We start from the raw sequence: 22652 nt of genomic DNA, 5'->3' as shown, positions 1-22652 counted from the left end.
GCTTGGTGGCCAGGCACTTAGAGTTTTCACATGCATTTTAGTTGCAATAACAAAATTGGAGTTGCTGAGAAAGTTTCTTTCAAATGGTCAGTCAGCATCACCAGGGAGAATGAACTTGGAGGGCAATGGAATAGAGTTCAGCATGTGGCCCTGGTGATTTGAGTGCAGAAGAGGTGGAGCCTGGCTGATCTTTATTTTTTACACTGGGGGACCAGTGAGGGGGGAACAGAACTCAAATGTTCAAAGTTCTTTCTCGCTGTCTGGGTTATCTCTTCCTCCCCAAAGGCCTTATCATTGGACTGCTTGTGTCATAAGCAGGATATTATGTCCAGGACAACTTTGATGTAACTGGAAAGTAGAAAAAAGCAGAGTAGTATTTAAAAAAAAAAAAAAGTAGGAAGATTACTCAAACTATATGAGCTTTCTCTCCTTCCTGTCCTGATCCTTCTTTAGGTGTACTGAATTTGCCATGTCAAGTCTAACAATGTGTGAAATAAAGTATCCCTTTTACAACATTAGTTTTGAAACAGCACAAGTAGTGGGATGCCCTTCTGGAGTCCTGTACCCAAGTGTCTTTCAAAATTTCTAACACTCTACCATGCATCCTCGTGCTTTTGGGGGCATTTTACTTTGTTTTCTCTTGTAAAGCAGGATGGTTAGGAACCATCTATTTTCTAGTGGAACCTGTTATTTCATCTAAGCATTATGCTCAGTTTTATTCTTTGACTAACCTTTGATTGCACTTGAAATGAGGCTTAAAAAAAAAAAATTTTTAAAAGTTACAAACTCCCAAACAAAAACCCCTCACTCTAGGTTTGTGAAAAGAGCAGCCTACTTAAATTTTTACTCAAAAGCTAGTGAGGTGGAAGAAGTATAATGAGAAAGGCAAACTTCAGTCTGTTGGGGCTGATCTCCCTGTATGTTCCCACTGTAATAAGTGAGGAGTGAGAGGCCTCTCAGAGGGCTGGTTCAGAGCTTTGACTCACCCTCCAGAGGAACCTCTTTTTCTTCTCCAAGTACAGGAGGAGCTGAGAGCAAGATTAGACTCCTTATGTTCAAGTTAGCTTTTGTGATAGCTGTTCTGAGTAACTTTGCTACTCGGTGATATACAAAATCTGTGAAAGTTTACAGAAGTTCCTTTTGAATAAGATACTTTAAAGAACATAGTGTGCTCTTCAAGATGGTTGTCAGTAGTTGGTAACTGGTAGATCTTCTCTTAATACCATGACAGGCTTTCAAGTTCACTGATTAGTGTGGTATTAAACCTCACTGAGTCTTTTCAGCTCTGCTAAACCATCATTTCATAGTGCTGACATGGACAGGATTATTTTTAACCCCTATGCTAACATTCTTTGCTGTCTTTGTAGCTTCAGTGAAATTTTTTATGCTCAAGAGCAGTTTTGATGTGCCTTTTGCCAGTTAATGTCATTGCAGTAAATGTGTTTTAGCCTAGACCCTTCAAATGCTGTTGCATTTTAAATTTGTTTTTTAAAAAGGTCATTAGACTTAATAAAACATTTAAATTAAAAATGCTTCAGTTGTGCTTAATACTTCACAGATCTACAAAGTTTTTAAGTAGCTGTTTCCATTGTGTGTTTTAAAAAGCCACCATCTTGTAACCTCTCACCTGAAGTCTCTAAAACAGCTGAGATGCAGATTATCTATTAGCTAAACTAACTACAGTGAACCTGTTCTGAAGGGCTAATTTTCTAGCTTCTCATCAGTGACTGTTTGTTTATATTAAAACAATCCAGACTGTGGAGGGGGAAGCTGACTGTTAAGCCTAAAAACAACGTAATCATTCAGCAAGGGGAAAGGGAATATCCAAGCTTTTGGTTTATGGTTGTTTCTACCCCCTCTTGTTTGCTGTCTGACATACTAGATGTGCATTTTAAAAGCAGTAAACATGACCAAACTACCAGCTTGTGTGACTTATGTCTAGCTTAACAATTGTAACTATTTAAAGGAATGTGCTGCTTTTGGCTGAAGTTCAGGAGCAGTTATTTTGATCTTGTCCTTCAATTTCCTCATGTGGCCTCCCAAGTGATGATAGCACAACTTCTTCATATGGACCTCCAATACAACATTTGACACATGACAGGGTGACTACCTATTTATGTACTTATCTGATACTTCCTTTTTCTACTTCAGCAAGAAATGTGAAGGATAGAAAGACTAAGGAATAGTTAAGAGGCAAACATTTCAACTGCCAGACATGGTGCCTGGGAAAAAACAGCTTAACTGCATTTGCATACTCACTTTGTTATCTTGCATCTCACAGCTGACTTTCTTGATTAGATGTACCTTACAACCTTCAGTCTGTTTTGCAATTGGACAGTAGGTTGTGAGGACCTTGCTGCCTTTTAGAGAACCTACAGGAAGTAATGGGATATGGTCAGGCTATATTCTTGTGCTAATACTCCTACTTTTACACAGGGATCTGTCTGCTTTACTATGAAGAAGCATAAGATTATTCTGATATTTTTAAAAGCATTCACGATGGAAACAAAATGTATTTCTTACACTTGCCAGATGCCATCCAGGGCATCCACCACCCCATTAAAAAAATACTTTTGTGGAATGATAGTACTGCACAGAAATAAAAAATAAGCTCTTTTAGTCGGTCCTGTGTATGCTCTGTCTTTCTTGTCCCAAAGGGTACCTTGGGACTTAAGCCTGTTTTTGCAAGAGGCTCTTGTGCATTCATAGTGTGTGCCCAACTGGGCTGACCTCATCTTCTACACATGCAACATCAAACATCCCTGAGAAGTAGTAAATCTCAAAGTAAGTCTGATTTTTGGAATAGCAAATCACTGAACTTGCAGAGAGGCTGGTAAATATTTGGAAAAAAACATTTCTTACACAAAGCAGCAGCTACTTGTGAAAACATTCCTATGTTAAGTATGTACAGTAACTAGTCATGTGAAGTGTGCTATGCTTGTGCAAATGAAAACGTAACAGTGCTATTACAGTTTTATTGACACTTTTCTGAGTATTTCTTTTGGAAACAGGCAGTAACTGATGCACAGTTTAACCAAAGTGACCTAAATTCTGTTAGGGATTTTGTTCTACTTATTAGGGAAGCCAAAATAGTGTTATTTTGTCCTCAAAACAGATTTTCGTGGGAGCAAGATTCCCTTATAACTAGTCCTTTGTGATACTGCAGTATCCCAGCTCAGTCAATATGGAAGACAGTCTTACAAGTTTTCTAAAGTATTTCAGCATAAATGCTCAGCCTTAAGGAGACATGTTTGGTAGTATACACCTCTGTGCTTACAATGTCAACTTCTCAGCATCTTGCACCTGTTTAAGTGAAGAATAAACTTGAAGTATCTTCAGAAATGCTTCCACATGAAGAAGACATTCAGATATCTCTTTGATTTCCTAAAGTATTAGTATTTAACTATGTCTTTATCTGTAAGAGCCTAGCTTTACCTAGTAGTTTTTTCCTGGACAATTTCATACATGTTTTGAGCAGAGATGCAGAAAGCTGGACTGGAATGGGTATGAGCAGCTATCTGCTATGTCCCAGCCTATGTGTAGGATCAGCTGCACCATTCTTAGAAAAGTCCTTGGAGAGAGATATTCAGTAACCTTCCTAGGCAAAGCTATTCAAGATCTGAGGCTTTTTTTATAATAAAGATTTTTTTCTAATGTTTCATGTAGACTTCCCTAGCTGAAATTCTAACTGATTATTACTGCTCCTGTTAATAGTCATTCATAAGACTAGAAAGACAATGTGTCCCCTAATATGGAATTACTTGTGCCTTACTAAGCTTCAGCTGAATGAGTGATGTCTTGACTGCCTTACACTGAACCTAGATCACAGAAGAGTTGAGGTTGGAAGGGATTTGTAGAGAATGTCTAGTCCAGCCCTGCAGCTCAGAGCAGGGTCAACCAGAGCAGGTTGCTCAGGACCGTGGATGGAGACTGTGGTCTTCAGCCAATGTGTTCCAGCATTTGACAACCTGCACAGAAAACAACCCCTGTTTTCGTAGGTTTAAATTTAACTTCCTGTGTTTCAGTAGGTTCTCGCTGCCTTTTGTCCTTTTGCTGGGTACTTTTGCTGAGAAGGGTCTGGCTTTGTTGTCTTCCTCCTGTCAAGTATTTATGCACATGATAAGATTCCCTTCTGCACCTTGTCTTCCCCAGGCTGAACACCTGCAGCTCTCTCAGCCTTACCTTGTATGACAAGCACTCCAGTACCTTAATCATCTTCATTATCCTTCACTGTACTCACTTTGGTATGTACGTGCCTCTTTAACAGAGCCTTAACATAACCAAATTTAAAATGTGTACAATTGTCTACGTAAATAAAGGACCATATTTTAAATGAAAAGCATTGACCACAGGGTTTGCCAGACCATGTCTGAGTCATATGTTTTGAAGTAAATATCTTAATCTTTCAGTTGTCCAGTAAACAAACATACTTTGGACTACTGAAAAGGCTGGACAGGAAGCTGCCGTGTGACAAAAGTCCTGCTGCTTTCTGCTGTGAATCCAGCTGAATCTAAGAGATCTTCTGGTCTCTTTTTTTATTATAGAAAAATGAAAAAAAAACCTGCCATAGAAACTTGTAGCCAGAGGGTATGACACAAGGGTAAGATTTGTCAAAGTATACATTTAGGAAAGCATATGTAGCTTTGCTATTTCAGTCTTTGCAAGGTACGACAGGGTGCTTTGCTCTAGGTGTCTGCAGTACAACTAGAGAGACTCATGGTTCTTATCTCCAGAGGTATATTGGACACATATTCGAACAGTGTCCAGATTCTGGCTATTGCGGCATAATGTCTCTTAGTAAGTTTTAGCTGTCTTAAAGTTGCTTCTGTAACCCAGGGGCTGGCATGCTGCCTGTATCCCAGCCTTTCCTATTTGCAAGCTAGTTAATGCACAAACAGTATCCTTGCACCTACCATCACCTATTATCGATAGACTGTGGTATGTCCTACTTCTCCAGGAGAGAAAGCAGTGTATTGCAGAATAAATTACCTATTCTGTGCAGACTGCTAGACTTGGTGGAATACTTAAGGCCAAGGTTGTTTGGAATCTTTAAATTAAAGTCCTGACAGGCTAGAGCCATAAAAGCAAATGACAGCTTGGATTCATTAACTTGTTTGCTGCATTGCTTACAAATGATGGATTAACAGCTTAAAATGCTGGTTTACATTCATTGTAATTTAGTTTGTGCCTTTGATATCTGACTTCACCCTTAATATCATATGATTTGTCAGTTATTTTGACTGAATGATATTTAGCTTGCAAATATTATAATCTCCCCTTACTGCCAGGCTTTTATTTCTTCTTGTGCTTTACCAAGTTAAACCGGCTGAAAGTGTATCAAGACTTAGGTTGGTTACAAGCTCTGAGGAGAGTTTTCAGACCTGCAGATTCCAGAGATCAGATCTAATGTGCTTTGCTTAAAAATTATTTTTGAGGGATGCGGAAATGAGTATACTGCAATTGAAGTCTCTAGTCTGCTGCTTCAGATGGTTCAGGAGCAGCCACCTCTGTGCTTGCAGAATGTGCTTGGGAGGTAGTAGCAGCAGTGCATGCAATCCTTTCAATCCCACCACAAGTAAAACAAAGTTAAGTTACCTCCGTAATGGGATATAGAACTTATTCCTAAGTGATCACCCTGTAAGTGAAAATAGAATTCAGAAGACACTTTGATAGTCAGTATGACACCATCTAGAGCATATAATGGCAGTGTAATCTAGTGACCCAAGTGGCAGCACAGAACTTGTGATGTGTAAGAATGCAGGGTCAGTGAAGTGGTTGGTTTTATATGATCCAACAACAAATAATTTATTTTTCATGTTTTTCTGAATATCTGGGAAAATCTTAATGGTTTGTGGGTGGGTCTGTGCCCTTTCCTCCTGAACAACATATTTCTTTGTCCTTATCTGTAGTGACAGTGAAGCAGAAGTACATCATGGTGAGGTTTTACTGGAAATGTATTTTCAGGTTTTAGAGTGTGCTTAATGTGAGCTGCTCAGGCCTTCTCTGGTTATCATAAAGAAAGCAGAAAAGCTTACATGAAAATGTTACAAGCGCTTATAAAGCCCATAAGCAATATTTTATTTAAAAACAAACAAAAAACCCAAACCAAAAAAACCCCCACAATCTAATGAAGCCAGGCTTTGTTATGCTTTGGCATTGTGTTGGGCAAGATGATCCTTTTTGGATCACTGGGATTACATAACTAGCTTAGAAGATACGATTAATCATTCTATTTATTGATTTTGTCAGAGATTCTTATAAATAAACAGAAGTAGGTTCAAAACCTCCATTACATCATATTCACTTTTCAACTTGCAGAAGCAGCTGTTTTAATCTCTTAGAAATGTTTGTGTCAGCTGGTCTGTAAATGATGATTCCTGTTGATGGGACTTTCTCTATCAATGATAATTAGGAGGAGATGGCGGTAGCTCCAGCAGTTTAGCTCTTGCTCACTGTTTTTTGTTTCACTTCAGTACCAGTTGTGATGCAGCAAGTGGTTGGAGATTGCTACGTGTGTATATGCTGAGCTCTATATGCTGAGCTCTTGTGTGTGATCACCGGGTACAATATCTATATGCGTTTGCTGCACCTTGGCCATTAACTGCATTCTTTGTAGGATGTCGCAGACCATTCTGAAACCATCCTAACAGTTGATTCTTTGATCTTATGCTTCACAAGAGAAAGAATAGAATTGGCAATAGAAGCTGTTTTTGTCAAGACTCACACAGCTGCTGCTTCACTTGTTTTTGTTCCTGAGGATAAATGAAGTCTTTGGTTTCAGAGCTATCATTTGTTTTAGGGCTAACGTTAGTTTTTACAACATAACCAAATATGAAAACAAAATGTTTTTTCTGCTCGTGATGCAATGAAGATGAGAGAGGTCAGGATGGGTATCTTATGCATACTTGTTTTATCTCCAGAGAAAAAAATACTTTCAGCACCACACAGCCTCTGTTGAGGCTTCAGAGAGAAAAGTGTGGTGTGAAGCTTGTGTAAACTGGTAAGAGGCTAAAGCTTGAAGTACCTCATGATGGTGAAGCCAGTAATTCCAAGTATTCCCCATTCCACGGGAGTTGTGTTATATGAACGAATTTATCAGTAAAGTGAAGTAACTACAAAAGAAGTAACAGAGACTAGAGTTACATTACACAGCAGCTTTTTCATACTCTTTTTTTCCATTCTTTTGGAGGGGAGGGTGTGAGTATAATGGGTTGGAAACTGTGATTGGCTGAAATACTTTTTGAGCTTCCTAGTGCTAATTATTTGAGAGAAATCATTTAGTTTCAGGGTTGTTGCTTGCTGTGTAATCCATTTAAACCTATTTATTTTAACAGATTACCTCGCTAGCCATGGCCGTCTAAGTGAGTCAGAGGCCAGGCGCAAATTCTGGCAGATCCTCTCAGCAGTGGAGTATTGCCATGGTCGTAAGATTGTTCACCGTGACCTGAAGGCTGAAAATCTTTTGCTTGACAGCAACATGAACATCAAAATAGCAGGTACTCAGAATGTAGATGATATTCAGCAACAACTTATCTTTATGAAGGCCTTTCCAGTAATTGCTGCCCAATATATCCTGATGTGCTTAAGGTACAGAAAATCAGAGTGGTAATACGTGTAATATTTTTGCATTATGGATATCGCAGTACATGTAGCTAAAATAATTCCTAGATTAGCTCTATTATACTTTCAGGAAAAAGGAATTAATTTTTAGAGTTACAATCATTTTTTGTGGATGTCATAACATGTCTATAGTGCTGCCAGATGTTCAGGTTAAAACAGAGTTAATCAAATAACTTCTTTCAACATTAGAAAAACTCAGAATGGAAACTTATTGATTTTTTTGTTTTGCATGCATGATTTAATTTTAATTATACATTTAGACACATCAGATGTTGCTAGCAATGGAAATCATTTTGGCAGTTGTCAACTCATTACAATTCCATGAATTCTTCTATACTGACTTTAGCCCAGCAACACTTGAAATTGGAAAGCTAGATAATGTCTTGATTTGGAGGACTGTTGAACTTCAGTCATCAATAATACGGGAGCAGGAAAGGAAGTCTTAACTGCTATAAGAAGTTGGTTTGTATAAGAGTAACCTTGCTAGTTCTGAGAAGGAAGTGTGAATAGATAGCCAATCAAGCTGAGAAAGGTAAAGTGATAAAACATTTCTGAGATCACTGCTGGATTATTTTACCCTTGAATTTGCTCTCTAGCATTTCTGAAATGGATGAGCTGAAAATGTATCTTGATCTCTAATGCTTTCTGTAAGGACAAAATTGCAGAAAAGTGTTACATGCACCAGCAGCTATCTAAAAGATGAGCTCCTTTTTGACTGTGGAGTACAAAGACAGTGTCCTGAAAGATTTTAAAGGAAAAGTTAACACCTGTTTAATTGATTAGCATCTGTTTCACAAAGATTCACCCCTTTCTTTGCAATACTACAGCAAACATTGGGAAGACTAAGCAATTAATTCTGGGGATTAACTTCAGCCTCAGGAAAAATCTTTTAAATCCTACAGAAAATCTACACAATCTTTTAAAATGTGCACTTGCCTTTGAGATGAAAACTATTTCTTGAGCAAGAATTTTATCCTTTTTAAACTTAGAGAAAAGGAACCCATAGTCATTGCTAGGGAAAAAAACCCCCCCACACACACACAAAGAAACACCCCACATCCACCCAACATAGGCTATCTTTGCCTATGAAAACGTTTTACTGATGGACCAAGAAGGATTTCTTATCAATGTATGTATTAATAGAGTAGCTTTCCCAGATCCTAGATATGTTTGTTGCTTTTCTATTGACCTTTAGTTTTTCATGTACATTTAAAACATTAATTTCTTCATTCCTCTACCACCACTTTTCCACCTCTAGCATCTTTTTCACATGATTTACGAGTTTGCAGAGAGGTTAATCAATGGATAAATTAAAATTGAGGAAAAAGAAAATACAGCTATGTGAGTTCCAGAACCATGATTTTTATAGACTGTTAGGCTACTGTTTGTTATCAAATCTGAATGTAAGGCAGGGTTTTTTTGGCAGAAGGAACAGTGTGGTAAACAGATTCTCTGAAGCTAGAGAGGGAAGCCTATGGCATCTTCTTAGTATTTCGCATCTCTTTAGCATCTCACAGTGGGGATTTTACAGCAGGTTCATAAAAGCTGTAAAAAATGTTATTTAACACTCTATAGAAATTAATAGCAGAGTCTTTGCAGTAGTCTCTTTTTAATTTCATTTTATATTAAACTGTTTATGGTTATTTTAATTTTCTCTGTACTCTATTGTGGGCTTTCATATTAACGTTAAACTGTAAAAATATTAAAAGCCACCATCAGATGAAGTGAAAGGGTTTTGCAGCTGTTGTAGCAGGAAGATGCAGTTCTGGTATAAGTTCTTATTTAGGGCATTTGATACATGACGAAAGCTAAAGAAACAGTTTGGGGTGGAGATGATGTCTGGACTTTATAATGAAGTGGCCCAAGTACAATAACTAATAACATTGAGATTGAATTGGTGATGATGTCTCAAAATTCTGAAGAGTAATATGGCCACCCATGCTGTTTGCTCACTGCTGTTGGTAATAAGGCTGTGAATTTGACAGTGAATGGGTTTTGGTACTTTGTTCAGCTTTACTCTAGCAGGTTCATCAGCACTACCATTTGTAAAGTATTTTTACTTTTCTCACTTCTGATTTCAAACTTGCATTTATTTCTAGCAGCTACTGATAGCACCTCAAGATTTATGACTGATGTACAATGGTATTTACCAGGACAATGTATGGCTTCAGTAAATACTATGTCGAAGGGCTGCAAGTCACCTGGACCGTGCTTACTATGAGTAACTGAACTAAATATAAGGGAATTTTTTTGCTATTGTTCATTTATGCTTGCTTTCCTCACCTTCTGATTTTCTGCTCTTCTCCCCATTTTCACCACCACATTCTATCCCTTCAAATTTCTCTTCCTCCATGTCAGTGTTCTGCACTGTAGCTTGTCACATTCAGCCTGGCATAGTTTTTCAGAAATCATTAGGGGCCTCAACTGAACTGAAGCAGGGCCGTATTCAGAGGTATTCCTTTCATGGATGTCCTTAGCCCTGCGGGGATGCAAGCTCCCTGCCTCCCTGAACAGTGCAGTGTGAGCATGACACAGGCTCACAAAAACACTACTTCAAAGGCACCTCAAGAGACCTGTTTAACTGAAGAAAGGTTAGAGACGTGAACTGTACTGTCGCAGGGAATTTCAAGGCATAGGTTCTCCAGGGACTGAGATAAAAGCATTGATAAACGGTAGTTACTAGATTCCATCAGCTGCTGCTGCTGCTGTCTCTTTCCTCTTAGCTGCTCTTGGGCTCTATCTCTGTATTACAGAAAGTTAATTACAGGTGGTCTGTATGTAAGTGATGACGTTAACTGGTGATTCACATAGTCTGATTCTTTCATGTATCTTTGTCAAGCTTTATCAGATTGATAGCATCCTGTGTCCAGCTTTGGTGATAAAGTAGCTGGAGGAAAGTTATGGCTGCTAGAAATTTTGTAGTGAATTGTGCTGAGTCAGTTGTTTTATTTTTCTCTGTAAAGGAGATAGACGATGAATTCCACAGAATGGCTTATCTCTGATTTTGGAGCCATCTGGTGCTGTGCAGATCCCTGAGAACAGTCTCTTCCAGTGGCTCATATTCTTCATGGTTCATTTATCAAACTGTGGAAGAACAAAGGGCAGCCAGGATCCCAATTCTGATAGCTAGAGTTACTCTCTAATTTGAATTAATCTAACTATTCTAGCTAATCTAGCTATAATTAATAATAACTAATCTAATTAAAAAACAACACAGTAACTGGTGAATTATTTTGATAGAGGACTCTGCAGTGTCAGTGTTTGCATTGGGCCCCAGCACCATGCGTGGGGCTGTCCCTTCCTGATTGCTCCAAGCAGCTATGAAATCCACATAGATACTCATGGCCATTCCAGGCTATTCCTAACTTCCAGTGGACCTTTTGATTCATTCTGATGCTTCTAAGACTTTTACTGAGGCTTTTACTATGTAAGAATACAATGTTTTTTAGTCAAATACAGAAACGTGCCTAAAGATACCTCTGTATTTCAGCTACCGAGAGAATAAACTAAGATTCAAAAATAAGTGTTCCTAAACTGTGAGCTGATGAGACTGCCACCTTTTATGCTTAAGCAAGGAGGCTGGACTGAAATTCGGTAGTTTTGTGTTAATGTTGCTCTAAAAGGAAGAGGATCGATAGAATTCAAAGGATCTTTTTGTCTTAGTAACTGGACAAGAAACAGAGGATTCATAAACATGTTGAGGTGAGAGTTTTGCTGGACTGTTATTTTCTAGAAGCTACTTAAGTAGTTGGGAGCAAAAGCCTCAAATTTTAGCATAAGTAACATAAAAGAAAGTATTAATCAGATAAGTTGTCCACTGAAAAAGCTACAGCTGAAGAATGCCATACCAGGCAGCCTCCATCAGGTTTGACATCGAATTTGTTTTTAGCAGTAGCAAGGTAAACCTTCTTTGTTCTTCTCAAAGTTATTGCCTCTTGATAGCTGGATTGTTCATGTACCCTTTACTTTTTGCTGTTTTTTGAAGGGATCATAGGGACTGGATTTCAGTTACTGATCACTGATACGCTATGCTGTCATCAAATAAAACTTGCTCATTGTCTGTACAGTGAAACATCGGTGCATTTGTGAAAATTAAATCCAGTTTGAATTGAGGATGGAATAGTGAGCTTCTCTCTGTATACTTCCAGCCCCACAAAACCACCAGATTAAGACACCTTATAGATGTCTGCAGAAATCATGCCATCTTGATGGTAAAGCTATTGTGTTTGAACCAGATCAGGTAGGAGAGACTGTTATTTTGAAATAGGTTGTAGTGCTGGTTTGTCTCGCTGGTGGACAGTAAAATATGCATTGACGTCAGAATTGGCTGATCAGCATTCAGTTCATGAAGTGGGTCAGGTTTGTTTCTAACACGCTTATACCTTTATCAGTACCTTATCAGTACCTCTCTCCCAATTATCTCCTTTGCTCATATTACTATTATAACAAAAGATCTACATGGCTCTATGAAGCCAGTCAGATTGAAATCTCTTGGTAATTTTACAAGAATGGATTAAGTATAGCTCTGAAGATAGTATCCCCTCTAAAGGATTTTTAGAGGTACAAATTAGAGACTACGTCATATTGCTAGATGCACAGCAGAAGTTGCAGTGGCTCTGGCAGGGATCTTCCATTTCCCAAATTGCAAATGGGTCTGAAATCTTAGGCCATTTCCATTTTTAACAGTAAAACAGATGCGATTTAAATGATATATGTTCATAAAATTATACCTTCTAAATTCAAGATTATTCTAAAAGGGGTAATGAGATTGAGAAACAAAATACCTCAAATGTTGAGAGCCAATATTTGCAGATTGCACAAACACAGAGTTTGTTCAGCTGAACACAATGCTGCAAATGATTGTATTTTTTTTAACGTGCAAATTCAGGCAAATGTTAAGATGATCTTTTCATTATATAATCTCAGTGCTCTGATAATGAGTCCAGTTTCAGTCCTTTTAGAATTCTATGTCTGGCATATGTTTTGCTGAGGGCTGGCACATTTTGCCCTTAAAATCAGTAATGTTCTTAAAATCCATTTCTCTGGAATGAGAAATCTTAATAGCGCGCTTAGGTTAAAAACAATTACCTTTGATCTAGAATGATTATGGTAGATCATCAATTGCAAAGCAGAATCAAGATGGAGGGGTGAAGAGGGAGAATGAGAGACTTGTGATTGTTTTGTGCTTAATTGAATCCTGGCCATTCTAACATTTAAGAAGTGGGACAACTAAACTGACAGTGCAATAATAAAAAATTGAGGAAGCCCAATGGACCAAGCATCCAGTACCCCATCTAAATTCTGAACTTTCTTTGAAATGGTTTTCATGGATGCTATTAATTCTTAAGAAATGGTTTAACATCATTTGAAGACACAAGTGTAGAAAGCATGATGGAAACAAAAAGAGGTACCCATAATGATTTATGTAGCCTAACAAATAATGCTGATCTCCCTGCACAGGTAATTATTTTGTCCATCAATAGAATATAATTGGATTTCTAAAGATAAGAGCAGATTTCTGAAATATGCAACACTGTTGTTGACTCCTATGTGACATGAAAAGGCTAATAAATTGAATGGGTGGGTATGGGAGGTGAGCTCTGTTTCATTCATCTAAATGGATTTATTTATAGTGTACTCTGTGAGAAGTACCTTCATTCTGTCATGGATCTTCTTGCTATGAGTCTCTCTACAGTGTAAAGTATTAGTATTTTGTTATCTTGGGAGGCAGATACAGGAGATCAGGGCACCTAGATTTCCTTCTTTGTTTTGCTGTCAGGATATCATGCTTTGCGTAAGCATTTCTCCTGTACCTTTGAAAGCAAAGCATTTTCCCTCCCTGGAGGAAACTATAACGTGTATAAGTATTTGGGCATGCACTTCAAGCAAGGTTTATGGTTTATCGTTGGACTTGATGATCTTAAGGGTCTTTTCCAACCTAAATGATTCTATGATTCTATGAAAAAGTCCAGTATGAATTAGTAGGTATCTGGCTTTTACTGTGCTTTGTATTGTGAATGCATTTTTTCAGCAGAAATTCATAACTGAAGGATACTGGTGTTCCTTGCCCATGAAAAAGGGAAGAAATTGAAGTTTTAGGACTGCAGATCAAAGACAGAATGAAGGAACCATTTTCCAGGTTTATAAGACACATACTTCCAGACAAGGCGCACAGACCCATAAGGAATTCCGTACTGGGTCAGATCCACCTAGCAGTGACAAGGAGAGTATACCAGGCTGGCCATTTTCTGCAGTCTATTCCCCTTGTGCTTGTCCCTACCCCAAAGCCCCAGCAGCCAGTATTGTAGTAGCGCTTATACAGAGTGCATCCTTGGCTACTGCTTCTAGTATCAATTTATAGACCTTTCATTCATGGATTTGCCTAATAAAACTTAATAGCCTGTGCTGTCACAAGACCATCAGATGCAGGCCAATTGCTGCTTTTCCACCCAGTCAAGCACTGTCTCGACAGCGTAAGTTCTGTAATTCTATTGCTCAGACAGGGAGCAAAGGTAACAGCCTTGCAAGGATCATGCCATTCAGTTCTAAGATGTCCTTGCTCTTGAGCTACTTTTGGTAACCATAAATAAAACTACTACGTGTTATGAAATTAAGCATGTAAAGATAATAGTAGAAAAACCCCCAAAAGTCCTAATTGTAATGTAAACCTGAAGCTTCTCTTATATTGATCAGTCGTACTTAAAGACTCTGTTCTGTCTTTTGCTGTCCAGATTTGTTCATGTTTCTTTTTGAAGTGGCTTCCATGTGTTCACATTCACTAAATAGTTAACTTTAAATCCAGTCTGGATAGGCAAAGAGTTTCACTTTCTTAGGAATTGAAATCTTGTGTATTTCTAAGCATGTCATGCTTTCTATAGCTGTGCTTATAAACATATGTGCATGTACTTGTGAATCTGATATGAAGATTTATGAGGGTGGCACCTGAGCGGGAGTTGCAGTTCAGAGATAAAGATTGATATTTATCTGCAGTACTAAAAGGATATTGAAAATCTAACAAATTCAAGGTAAGTGAAGGGAGAAGTTCAGATTTAATGACACCTACACAGAAGGCAAAATGCTTCTGAGAGAAGAAATTGCTTCATGTCTCCTGAAGTATTGTCAAGGTTGCCAAGCCAATTATGTGTGAAAAGTCTCCTCAAAGAGAATAGAAGAAATTCACAACAAAAGTCTAGCTGTGATAGGAAAAAGGCAGGTGACATACAGCGACTGGGGGATTTTTTTGGCAGAAGATTTTGTTGTTTCCCCCTCTGTTATTACAGCTGAAGTTGCAGTTGTTTCAGAACTGGAGGAGGATGTACAAGGAAGGATAGCATGAATGTTATATTCAGTGTTCCCTATGTAGATTTGGAATCTGAGCTGACCTTGGCTGTTTGTACCTTTGGAGTATGGTGACATGCCAGGACGCCATTGCATAACTGGTCATGCAACTGTCAGGCATTCTGTGTGCTTGCAGAGCATGACACTGTTATGGATCTCCCGTTTGGTCTGACCTTCAAATACTCTTTCTGCAACTGTAGCCTTCTTACTGCTAGGCAGTGGGGCTCTTCTTTGGTTATGGACAGGTCTCAGAAGCTCATTGGTGTGAGATTGGGTATCTGATTTTCTGACTTTGAGCTAGTACAGTGACCTTAGAGTGATGTTGGAGATGTAAACTCTTGAGGGTTCCACCTGTACCAGATATTTACAGTAGTGTAGGATGTTCTCTTGTAATAAAGTATGTTAATTATCTGGAATACAATATTAATTTAGGGACATTGGGTAAAAAGGGTAAAATGAAGCTTAAATATTTGTCTGTCTTTTAAGTTCCGAGTCTGATTGTTGACGATGCAAAAATAGGTGAGGGATAGGAGTATCATGTGAGATCGCAAAAATGACAGCTTATCATTAGCAGTCAGCACACAGATAAATCTCTAAGGAGCTAGAGTGATTGTAGATCTGATTTAATCACTGTTTCCCGCAAACTCAATCATTAATATTTGAACTAGAGTTTGTCTTTTAAAAAGTCCTCAAATTTCTAGTCAGAATTTTAAAGTAAACAATCCACCAAATACTGCTGTGCTTCCCTAGAAGATGATTCTAAATCAAATCTGTTAAGATAAATCATGAACTATAACAGTTTCAAAGTTATTTATGCCCCAGAACCCCTTTACCAAGCAATGTGCTTAAGTCCGAAGGCTCTGATCATCATCCTTCTTCAGTAGATTCTCATGAATTGTTTCTTCCAAACTGAAGCCATGGGCTGCAGCTCCTTATTTGTCACTAGGATCACTTTAGCAGATTGATGTCAGATAAGCCCTGTAGTTCTAGTCTTAAGGGATGATAACAAGGCTATCCAATGACCAAATCAGTTTTCCCAGAACAGACGTTTACTTGTTCGGAACAAAAGCATTTGGGGGAGGAATAAAAAAAGTTAAAACTGCAAGGATATGAGAGATGTATCTATTCCTGCTTTGTGTGAATGTAAATACTGGGTATGGTTAGTTTGAGATGAGAAGTGAAAAGGGTTAATCCTACAACTGCAGGTGACACTGAAGAGCTCCATGGATTGAATTACTGTAAGCAGATCTTATTCACGGAGTGTTAAGCACCTGAATCTTTACAGAATTTTTGTTGTAGAGAAATTGGCATGACAAGTTTCTACTGACTTCAAAATTTGCTATTATTGTTAGCCCTTTATAATGACCTTGCAAATCCCATCCCAGAGGCACTTTTAACTGTCCAGAAAAGAGCAGGAATATTCTATTCCATACTCTCTCTGCTGCGTATAGTAAGTGGGTGTCCCAAAATTATGCCCATGGTTAGGCAGGGTTCCTGCAGAAAATGGTGCAGTTAGTGTTCGTACAATTGTCAGTTGTCTCTGGGAATACATCCTGTGTAGCTGCACTGAGGTACTTTGGGATCGCTTCCAGGACAGATAAAGATCGGATACTTTTTGTCTGCAAGAGGAATTACAAGAATGGCTTGGGAGTTAGTGGCACCAGAGAGATTTAGCTCTTGTCATTGCAGCAGAGCTACTGGACTGCTCATCTTGTTTGTGAAGCAAGACTGAGTTTTTAGAGTACCTGCAGATCCAAATTAGAGGTTTTCCTGGGTGGATAATTGATGGGTTAGGGCAACCTGGGAAAAGTTTTTGATGGCCCAGTATGGAATTATCTGTAATGGGCGCACACCCTGGCCTAGTTTCTTTAAGGTGTCTAGACAGATAAAGAGCAGTCTTTTGGCAGCTTTAGGTTAGACCTAGAAGTTTCAAGTGTATGGTCAGGTAGTTGAAAGTAGATACAGCCTATTTTCCTATGTTTTCAACATGACCTTGCTGATGATGATAATTAAGCCAGTATCTTTATCATCTAATCGTGGACTACCCTGATAGGAGTATCCTGCTTATTTTTAGACTTAATCTCTTATGATAACAAATTCAGAAATATCTGTAATAAGATTTCACAGAACAACTAGTTTATTTAGAAGAAAAGGCAATTTCTGATCAGTTGTTGAGACAGTGATGAAGTATGTGCAGACTATTGGCTTGTATCGTTACAACTGAGGGAAAAACACTTAATGGCAATGTTTACAAAAGGAAATGAGACTTAGCACTTCCCGTTATACCCTCATGTATTTGGGTCACTGGACTGAAATATGTCCAGAGCATGTTATGTACATTAAAGGTGGCAGAAAGTTTCCAGCAGAATTACAGGGTCTAATTTCAGGCTGTGGAAATGTTGAGGCAAAAATTTTCAGCAGTGAGTGACTGATTTCTATTTGCTGTTTAGAGAACGACCAGGCACTTCAGTTATGCTTGGCCCTGGCCTGGGTCAGTCACTGATTTGTTACTTGAATTTGGGCTAGTCTATTAACTTTTCTGTTCCCATGTCCTCACATGTAAAACTGGTATGCTGTTTCACACCCTAAGACCACTGATAAGAGAGACAAATTCCATAATCAATACCTTGAAATTCCTAAATACAAAGAGCTGCTTGATGCATTTTTTGTGGAAGAACACTTGTGGAAGATTACCACAAGTGACCTTTAGAAAAAGGAAGGATAAAATTAGGGCAGAATGACATTGATTGTGTGTGTATAACTGTGGCTGATCTACATTTACCAGTTGCTTACCTGAATCAAATGGACCACCAACACAAGGTGTGTAAAAATGGCCAGTTTATATTATGAATGCCCCCCAGTAATATTGCTGCTAAATAGAATAGTGACGGTTGCTATTACCTTACAGTGCATGTTACCCACTGTAGAGATTTCCATACTGAGAGCTGGATGGTTGCATAGTCTTGATTCTCTGTTAGTGCATTTCATTAAAGACAACTAAAAATATCTGCTTACATTAGTGGTATTGTTTAACACAATGGCAAGTCAGCAATGCAGTGCAGTAAGGAAACACAGGTGAGGAAGGTATTAAAGAGGTAGTCTTTGTAATAAGAATTAACCAGTGGTACACAAAGACTCGAAGTCTCTTTCTAAGTCTTGTAGACTTCTTGCTGAAATCTTTAGTGACCTTGTGGTTAAAAGAATTGATGAAAACAGCCGAAAGGCCTCCGAGATCATGCTGTTTGTGTATGTTTCCCAGATAACTTTTGAACCTGTTGCTTGCCCGTAACCAAATTTGACAGAGAGCATGAAGTTCAGAAGGCAAAAACAATCCTCCAGGTTCATGTGTAGGTGTTAAAGCAGTGGGTGGTAGGTTTTACCTGTGGAAACAGTTGCAGAAAGAGCCATAAAAATGATGAGAGGGATGGAACACCTCTCCTGTGAGGGCAGGCTGAGAGAGTTGGGGTTGTTCAGCTGGGAGAAGAGAAGGCTGCAGGGAGACCTTATTGTGGCCTTTCAAACTTAAAGGGGGCTTATAAGAAAGAAGGGGACAAACTTTTTAGCAGGGCCTGTTGCGACAGGACAAAGGGTAATGGTGTTAAACTAAACAAGAAGGTAGATTTAGACTAAAGATAAGGAATAAATTTTTCACAATGAGGATGTTGAAACATGGGAACAGGTTGACCAATGAGGTGGTAGATGCCCCATTCCTGGAAACATTCAAGGTCAGTTTGGATGGGGCTCTGAGCAACCTGCTCTACTTGAGGATGTCCCTCCTCATTGCAGAGGTGTTGGACTAGATGACCTTTAAAGGTCCCTTCCAACCCAAACTATTCTATGATTCTATACCTTATTACATGCCAGAGAAAATCTTGGAAGATGGAAGAAAAAAATGCTCTAAAAGCCTCTTCAGTTCTGGTGTTCCTGAAATAGCTTCTTCTGCCTATGTTCAATTTTTATATATGTTGCAGGAAGAGTTCTGTTAAAAGAACTGCTGGAGCTCTTGTGTCCTTCTGTTAGGAAAGCAACCAAGTGCCTTTACTGTTAGGCTCAGTGTAAGTAGTCCGATTCAATTGCCATACTGTTTCTCTAAAACAACTCCAGGTTAACTTTATCTAAGCCTGGTACATTTTTGTTTAATATCTCTGTATTGCTTTGATTCTGAGGGTTCTCTTGTGGTTTTATAGCTCATGATGTGTGACGAGAGAGCCAGGCTCTTTCCTCTGAGTAACACAACCTATATAAATAGAAGTAAATGAAGTGCTACCAGCAGTGACTGTATGGTGTCTACTAACCACAGTGTTTATGAGTTTTGCTATCTGCTGATCAGTGCTGCATTGTATTAACATATTTGTCTGAGGTATTCAGCATTTGATAGTACTAAATCAACAGCTTGATTACTGTTTATCAACACTGTTGACTTTCACGGGATTCCTTGAGTCACACCAGCATGCAGTATTACTCTGCAGGAGCCTGGTTAGCGACAAGGGTAGAAGCATTATCACCTTAAGAAAATAAACACCTTCTGTAACCTTCTACTGCGTAGTTTGCTCCAGTGTGGAAAAAATGGCAGGGAACAGTTAAATCATTGTTCACACAGGAGTAGACCAGTGACAAACATAAAAAATATTGCTGTGCTTGACAGTCCTTGCATGTCACTTGCCAATGCTCTGTATTTCCTTCAGAGATACAGCTGACCAGTTAGTGAAATGAAGACAATTTGCTTAAAACCCTTAAATCCAAAGAATATTTGTTCCCATTACCAAATCTCTCTCCTTGAGAACTTCTCCTTCTTGGCTTTAGTATTAACAGCATTGTTGTCACAGAGAACATACAGGATGGCCTGCAATGCAAGAGGACTACAGGACTAAGCAGTACAGCGTGGTAATGCTGGGAGCAACATGGGGAAATGTTAGCTTCATTGAATTCCATGAGAAAACTCCACTAGACTTCAGTGGAGCAAGTATTTTGGTTCATGACGTGAACAGGTGTATCCAAATACTTCGCTCCAATGGCTTTTATTAAAAGCATGATGAATAAAAGCCTTGTCTATTAATACTGAGGAATGTCATGGAAGAAATGTATTCAGAATGGGTATCTGCAGTGGTTGTAGGAGGGACTGTTAGGATTCTGCCAGGAAGAGTAAAGAATGCCAAAGCAAATAATGTATGAACTAAGCAAAGGGAGCGAGAGGGATGGCAGAAGAGGAACTGGAGGATCTGGGCTGTGAAGAGCTCCAAAGACCTTGGTAAGAGTGGAAGGCAAAGCATCACGGAGTGGTAGCAGCCATCCAAAATATGCTGCGTTTTGAAAATAATCCACTTCAGTCATGAAGCCAGCTTCCTCAATATTAATGTTGTTTGCTGCTTGTGTAGTAAAAAAAAAAGTATGCAACCTGGGAGAGCAGCAACAGGGGAAACTAAAAAAAATTGCATCAGACTCAATCTGACTGATAGTGGCTGTCATTTTGCTTTGCATTATTGGATTATTACAAATGGTGACTAATACTGAAGTCCTGTGGGACCCATGTCTGGTCGCATATTAAGCAATAAAAAGAAACACTGAAAAGAACTGCTTAGTTGTGGACGGGTAAATTTCAGTTGTAGATTGAAAGGGCTCTAAGACAATCCCAGTAGCAGAGTTTCCTTCCTAACAAAAGGCTTTGTGTTTTCCTGCGCTTGTTGCTTTTGGCAGAGTTCCTCCCATCTCCAAAGTTGATGCTTTTGTTGTCAAAATTTGTAGTGTATTCAAGGCTAGAGAGCACCTAAAGAAAACTCAGGAAATCTCGGATCCAGTACTGAATCTCAGATATCTCTTGGCAAGTAAATAAGCTTATATGTATGCATGATTGTCAGTTTGTGGAATTCTAGTGATAGCTGTTTATAAACTAGGATTTAGCAAACTGGTAGAAGTTTGCTCAAAACTCCTACAGGTTGTGACAGTTTGGCAGAGTGTGTTATTAATTACATAGTTGTCATGAAAATAGCAGTATAGGACATTCACCATCCCAATAAACATTTTCAGTGGGAGTACTGATAAAAGGATTTGTGACAGAGCCTTTCATGAATGAAAGTGAGCTTTCAGGCCTAGTCCATGCATATAATTATTCTTTGTCATGCAACTGGAGTTTGGAGTGACTTTCTCCTTAATTTCTCAACAGATTTTGGATTTGGAAATTTCTATAAGAGTGGTGAGCCTCTGACAACATGGTGTGGAAGCCCACCGTATGCAGCCCCAGAAGTCTTTGAAGGACAGCAATACGAGGGACCTCAGCTGGATATCTGGGTATCATTATTATTTTTTTAACTGGATTCAAGTCAACTTTTAGAAAGCTGGAACAAAGGAATCATCTTTGATTTTTCTTAAGCTGCAGACAAGCTGTTCCTCTTCAGCTTTATTTCTTGAGTGTCATAAAATGTCTTTTAACATTGAATGGAATTCAAGTTACATACCCAGGTGGCTATTAAATGTACACTGTAGGTGTATGTTAGCCCACTAGAGGAAAAACTGTAGCTCCTCCAAAAAGCTCTCTTGGCTGAGTGCATGATCTTTGCTTTTTTTAGCGCATTTAGTATCTTCTCTGTTAAGTGAGAATTGAACTTGTAAGGCTGTAAGTTCTTGATGAGGTTAAAGGTATTGTGCCACAAACATTTCTGCTGCAGGCAACTGCATGTTTTTGAATTGGTGTTATCTCCACCAATTCAAAACTGTCTCTCCAGTAGTGGAGTGTACTACTCTAATGGAAGAGGATAGAGAGTGCAACCCACATTGTTGTGCAGTGGAAAAGGGACTAAAATGAACTGAAGAAGTTCTGTGCACCTTTCACGCATTGTCAGAGACTACTTTTCTTTCCTAATTTGGTTTTGTTTGGGTTTTTAAATTTAATTTAAAATTCAAATTAAAAAATTAATTTAAATTAAATTTTAATTTAAAATTTTAATTTTAAACCTAATTTGATTTTTTGTTTTGTTTTGTTTTGGATGTGGGTTGTTTTGTTGGTTTTTTTGCTTTGTTTTTTTAATTGTAGTATTCTGATACTTACAATGACTGATTCATATCCTAAAGCAACCAGAGACAGTACAGTTTGGCAGTCTTTTTCTCTGGCATCAAGTTTGCAGTGATAATATTGCATATAGCATAACAACACAGGCACTGACATTTTGGTCAGAGACTGTTACACAAACAGGGCAGTTCATGGAAAGTTGCCTTGCAGCTGCTAATCTAAAGTAAGCTAATTGCATAACAAATAAAAACTGTGCATTTAGATACATATATTTGTGTGTATGCATATATCTGTCTATATACATACACATATATATGTAGCTAGGTATATTTATTTTAAAAAAAAGGCTACAGACTTTCTGAACCTTTAGTAACTGGCAAAGAAACATATGGCAGACCTCAGCTACGCTTACTGTTTCAAGTAGCACAGGCACTGTTTTAATGCCAGAAGTGAATCTCTTAACTTTGGTAAATATTCTTTAAATATGTAAGGTCCTCAGTTGTTAACAGAATCTGCCTGCCCACAGAGAAGCACCCATGTGTTTATATTTAAGATAAAAACATCATCATCTTCACCTATCTTCTGAAATGAGTTAAAGATTCTGTATTCTTTTGCACCATCCAATCACAGAATACATTCTGCTGAAAGTGCTACACTTGCAGAAGGAATGCAACAATCCACAGTTCAGTTT

The 22652-nt window shown here is 38.5% G+C and overlaps 1 protein-coding gene across 1 annotated transcript in view; it reads left to right on the top strand.

Annotated features, from left to right (window-relative positions):
• Positions 1 to 22652, top strand: part of SIK2 (salt inducible kinase 2) — a gene marked incomplete at both ends in the record, with an annotated part of 58391 nt that overhangs the window by 19189 nt on the left and 16550 nt on the right. The window contains 2 exons of the mRNA XM_082009869.1: positions 7335 to 7496; positions 21119 to 21243. Of these exons, the coding sequence (XP_081865995.1) occupies positions 7335 to 7496; positions 21119 to 21243 (287 nt within the window). The remainder of the gene's footprint in view (positions 1 to 7334; positions 7497 to 21118; positions 21244 to 22652) is intronic.

Source organism: Phaethon aethereus, assembly GCF_964289735.1.
Source record: "Phaethon aethereus genome assembly, chromosome: 23".
In the NCBI taxonomy this organism is placed as follows: domain Eukaryota; kingdom Metazoa; phylum Chordata; class Aves; order Phaethontiformes; family Phaethontidae; genus Phaethon; species Phaethon aethereus.
This window is presented reverse-complemented; position numbering and strand designations above follow the sequence as displayed.